General features: G+C 39.3%; 1 protein-coding gene across 1 annotated transcript in view; it reads right to left on the bottom strand.

Moving 5' to 3' along the window:
* The window catches only part of LOC106869476 (retinochrome), a 22,733-nt gene that overhangs the window by 2,854 nt on the left and 14,087 nt on the right, over nt 1-5,792 (bottom strand). Inside the window, exons 4-5 of the mRNA XM_014915229.2 lie at nt 1,672-1,768; nt 265-484 (exon numbers count right to left, since the gene is read on the bottom strand). Of these exons, the coding sequence (XP_014770715.1) occupies nt 265-484; nt 1,672-1,768 (317 nt within the window). The remainder of the gene's footprint in view (nt 1-264; nt 485-1,671; nt 1,769-5,792) is intronic.

The raw sequence follows: 5,792 nt of genomic DNA on the forward strand, positions 1-5,792 counted from the left end.
GCACACACACACACACATACACACAGACACACCACATACATATACAAGCATACACTCACAGATGCACACACATACACACACACACACACAGACACAGAGACACACACACGCACACACACACATACACACAGACACACCACATACATATACAAGCATACACTCACAGATGCACACACATACACACATGCGCATGCGTGTGCACACACACACGCATACACTTCTTAGAGTTTGAAAGAAATATGGAAACAAATAACCACCACTTACAGCAGTTAGCTGCTCTTCAGATAACAAATCTCGATCTTTTTCCTTCTCAGAGTCCGACATGTTGCCAAGCGCTGTCCATGCCTTGGAGACAGCATAGCAAGATACAATGATTGGGAAAGAATAGGTCACAATAACCATTGACATGATCAAAGACTGGAAACTGTCAGTGGCATTGATATAAGAAATGGTGCAAGAGGTTCCTGTTGGCTCCAGTCCATACCTGTAAAATAAATCAAAATAGAAGTGAATTTAGAGTATGTATGTTTATGGTGATGGCGTGTGGCCTCGTGGTTAGGCTGTTGCACTCATAAATGTGAGATCATGGGTTCAATTCCCAGACTGAGTGGCATGTTGGGTGCTTGGGCATAACAATGCATTTCATGTTGCTCCAGTATTCCTGTCAATCAGTGGGGGGAGGAGAATGTTGGTCTGCTTACCTGGCCAGTGGATGGTTAAAATGATGCAAAGTGCATTGTGACCAGTGGTGTGTAACATCATCTAAGAGTCTGATCGGTCACGAGATCACATGTGTTTATGAGAGGGAAAGAGAACAAGAGATTGTGATTGTGAGAGACAGTAAGTTTATCTGGATATGTATGAGAAAGTGAGAGAGAGAGAGAGAGAGAAAGAGAAGGGAAGTATATTTATGGGTACATCAGAGGCAGGGAGCATGCTTGAGAGTGTGTGTGAGAGAAAACATACTTGTGAGTGTGATAGGAAGTGAGAGAGAGAGAGAGAGAGAGAGATAGAGAGAGAGGAAAAGAGAGTGGGAAAGCATGTTTGTGTGTGTATGTGAGAGAGAAAGAGAGGAAAAGAGAGGGCAGTAGAGAGAGAAAGCATGTTTATGTATGTGTGTGAGAGAGAGCGAGAAAAAGAGAGGACGGTAAAGAGGGAGCATGTGTGTGTGTGTGGATGCATGTGTGTGTGTGTGTGTGCGCATGTGTGTGTATGGGTAAATGTATAAGAAAAGAGAGAGAGAAAACTGGTATGTGTGTGTGTGTGTGTGTGTGTGTGTGTGTGTGTGTGTGTGTGTCTAAGAGAGAGAACACACACACTACTATTTTGGTAGAGTTAAATGGCCACAGTTAATGTACTAAAGGTTAACTATTTGAAAGGGCATAAAGCCACCTCATTTAATACTACTCCTCACTCAGCTGAAGGGTGTCTTGTCTTGTGAGTTATTTGGTGACCTTGCTAGTTCCAGTGCCAAGTGAAAGCACCCAGTACACTTTGTAACACTTTGGTATTAAGAAATGCATCCAGCCACAGAAACCATGCAAAAGCAGACATTGTTGTTTGGTGCAGTCCTCTGGCTTGACAGCTCTTGTTGAATCATCCAACCCGTGCCAGCATGGAAAACAGATGTTAAATGATAATGATAATGACCAAGTTTCAAAGAATACTTACTCGCCCCATCCCAGAAGAGGCATGACAGCCCAGAAAGTACCGACTGAATACATAGCAGCAAACAACAAGGTGTAGTAAATGGAAGGCATTCTTTTGTCTGGAATTAGAAACAATAGCATAATTCAATATTATTCATATGGAAAACATCATGGATAGTATCCTTAAGAAAGTTTAACAAACATATAGAATAATATAAAACATTAACACAGAAATACATTTTACAATTGTTGTTGTTGTTGGCACTCCGTCGCTTACGATGTCGAGGGTTCCAGTTGATCCGATCAACGGAACAGCCTGCTCGTGATATCAACGTGCAAGTGGCTGAGCACTCCACAGACACGTGTACCCTTAACGCAGTTCTCGGGGATATTCAACGTGACACAGTGTGACAAGGCTGACCCTTTGAATTGCAAGCACAACAGAAACAAGAAGTAAGAATGAGAGAAAGTTGTGATGAAAGAGTACAGCAGGGTTCGCCACCATCACCTGCCGGAGCCTCGTGGAACTTTAGGTGTTTTCGCTCAATAAACACTTGCAACGCCCGGTCTGGGAATCGAAACTGCGATCCTATGACCACGAGTCCACTGCCCTAACCACTGGGCCATTGCGCCTCCTGCATTTTACAATAACACCACTGCAAAGGACTATGGTAATGGATTGTGGAAACCATTGGGTCAAGTGTTGGAGTATGCACTGTTGCAGCAAACTGCTGCATTCACCATTAGTCGGTATATTTCCAGGTCCTTCTGAGTGACTTGTCAAGCAGAATCCCAATCAATTCCCATCTCTGCAAGGTACCTCCTCATTTGCCATGACCATGTGGTATGTGGTCAACCAACACAAGCCGTCAACCCAGCCAGATACTCAGTAAAGATATCTGTGCAGGAGGTCAAAGGTTTGGGTCTTTAGGTCTCTGGTCCTCCCTGTTCTGATGTAACACTGCAAGACTTGGACACTGTCCAGGGCCCTTAGGAGCTGCCTGAACTCCTTTGGTACCAGGATATTTTGCACAATTATGAGTTACCATTGGTTGGATTTTGTATCCAACAAACAACACAACTCAGAAACGGGTGCATCCTGTTACATGCATGATTTAGGAGCACCAGCTCACACTATTTGACCAAATCATTAGAGTCATCTTAGACTGTTTGGCCAAATCCTTAGAGCACTGGACAAAAGACCTGCAGTATTATTTTTCTGAGTTCAAATCTTACCAGTGTCAACTTTATTTTCTATTCCTTCTGAGGTCAATAAAATATAGTACCAGTCAAATAGCCTAGCACTGGATTCCATTTAGCATTCCCATAAATCAGGAGTTCCTAACATCTTTCATTCCTTTTATCTCCTGGTAACTTTTTGAAGGTAGATTTACCTTTCACTCTGTTTTATTCAGTAAACCACATGAAAAGCATTCATGTAAGCATATTATTCAATTGGTTCCTTTGATGTTGTAAATGCAATGAAACAAATCTAGCCAAAGTACATCATTCCTTCCCACCTCTTCACTATCAGGTCAACAAACAATTCCTGATGATTTCCTTCACAGGTGCTATGTCCTTGTTATAGAATTTTCAGAGGAAAATACAATGGTGATTTCACATTACATTCCTTCTGATAATAGTTTGAGATACCATCTTGTTGTTAGGACACAGACTTGCTCACCACACTTACCTTGGCACTCAGACCATAAAGAGCCAGAACAAATATCACAAAGCAATTTGTCCAATGCTCTTTACAATTCTGCTAAAAGAAATTAAAAAATAAACAGAAAAAATCCGATGCCCTTGACTGGTATTGTTTTATGAATTTCTGAAGAATGGAAGGTAAAGTAGATCTCAGCAATGTTTAAACCTGGAATACAAAGTCAGGACAAGTTCCACAAAGCAATTTGTCCAATGCTCCTAACTAGTACTTTATTTTATCAATCCCTGAAGGTTGACAGATAAAGCTGACCTCACCAAGATTTGAACCTAGAACATAAAGAACTAGAACATATACACACCACAAAGCATTTTGTCCAATGCCCTAAAAATTCTGTTCATTCATTCACTGCCTTTTTACCAAAACTGCTAGACAACAAAAAACAATTTTTTTTTCTTTTCTACTATAGAAATCCAATCTATTATCAGATAATGAAAACTCTCTTAACCCTTTGACAACATAATTAGATTTCAATTATCGTCCAAAAAATAACATTGGTATTTTCTGCTTCTGCAATAATTTTTCAGTATCTCCTGTAGGTACAATTTTCATAGCTTTCACCAAAAGTATTTGATTATTGTTCTGTAAAGGGATATTTGATGAAATATGTGAAAGGAAGGATAGGAAAATATTAGATTTATAAGACCTAAAATTCACTCCATAATTGCCCATGGGCATATGGCATAGTGGTTAGGAGTGCAAGCTGCTAACCCCCAAGATTCCAAGTTCGATTCCAGGCAGTGACCTGAATAATAATAATAATCATAACATCAGAAAAATACCTTAGGAATGAGAACCCAGGTTCGAAATTCCCCCAGAACACCTGATGAAGGCTGGAGAGAAAATCAGCCAAAATGTGTTAACAACAAAAAAGATGATGACAAATATCCATCAAATGTAAATAATGTACATAATTCCTCATCTCTCGAATATAGAACTGTACGTGAAACAATTACGAAAATCTGAAAAATTGTCTTTTGTAAAAGGTGTCACTGAGAATATCTCCACTTCTGGCTGTAAAAGGAGAGGTTTTTTCAATGCCTTTGTGTAAAACTGCTTTCTGCAGTTAACAGTAGTGAAATTTTGATCCAGTTTCCACATTCAAAGGGTTAAAAATGTGTCTTTGATGTATTTTGTTGACGTCTGTATTATAAATATTAGAAATGTATGTAACCATCATCATACTTATCTTCATAATAATAATAATCATTTCTATTATAGGCACAAGGCCTGGATTTTTAGGGGACTGGGGGAACAATCGATCACATCAACCCCAGTATGCAACTGGTACTTAATTTATCGATCCTGGAAGGATGAAAGCAAAGTCAACCTCAGCAGAATTTGAACTCAGAACACAAAGACAAATGAAATGCCGCTAAGCATTTTACCCACCATGTTAATGATTCTGCCATCTTGCCACCTTACAACGTTAACAATTAATAGCATGTACTAAGTATATAGTAATTGTACAGATAGATTGTTTTGGATTAATAAAATAATATGAGATTACACCAACTGCTGTGCATTCAAAAGAATTCCTAACTATTAAGTATCAAACCATTTAGCATTTAAAGCAGTTGTTAATTTAAAAAATATTATTGTTATTGATTACTATGATAGCTATAATTATTATAATAGCTATAGAACATTGATTATTATGATTATTATGATAGCTATAAAACATTGTTATGCAACTGTCATCATCAGAAGCAGCATTGTTATCACTATCATCATCACCATAATTATTGCTGCTACCACCACCACCACCACTATTACTATCATCATCGTTGTCGTTGTCATCATCATCACCACTAACTCTGCCATCGCTATCACCATAAAGAAAGTCCAAAACATTAAGACGCTTCATATTCTGCTTCAACTTCTCGAACATTCCACAAGCATATTTGATGACACCAAAAAATGCATGAGTAGGGCACCGCCTTACTCTTTTACTTGTTTCAGTCATTTTGACTGCGGCCATGCTGGAACACCACCTTTAGTCAAGCAAATCGACCCCAGGACTTATTTTTTGTAAGCCTAGTACTTATTCTATCAGTCTCTTTTGTCGAACCGCTAAGTTACGGGGACGTAAACACACCAGCATCGGTTGTCATGCGATGTTGGGGAGACAAACACAGACACACAAACATATACACACACACACATTATATTTATCTATATCCTTTTATTTGTTTCAGTCACTTGACCGCGGCCATGCTGGAGCACCACATTTAGTCATGCAAATCGACCCCGGGACTTATTCTTTGCAAGGCTAGTACTTATTCTATTGGTCTCTTTTGCCAAACCGCTAAGTTACGGGGACATAAACACACCAGCATCGGTTGTCAAGCAATGTTGGGAGGGACAAACACAGACACACAAACACATACATACACATACATACATACATATATATATAT

Source organism: Octopus bimaculoides, chromosome 6 (assembly GCF_001194135.2).
Source record: "Octopus bimaculoides isolate UCB-OBI-ISO-001 chromosome 6, ASM119413v2, whole genome shotgun sequence".
Taxonomy (NCBI): domain Eukaryota; kingdom Metazoa; phylum Mollusca; class Cephalopoda; order Octopoda; family Octopodidae; genus Octopus; species Octopus bimaculoides.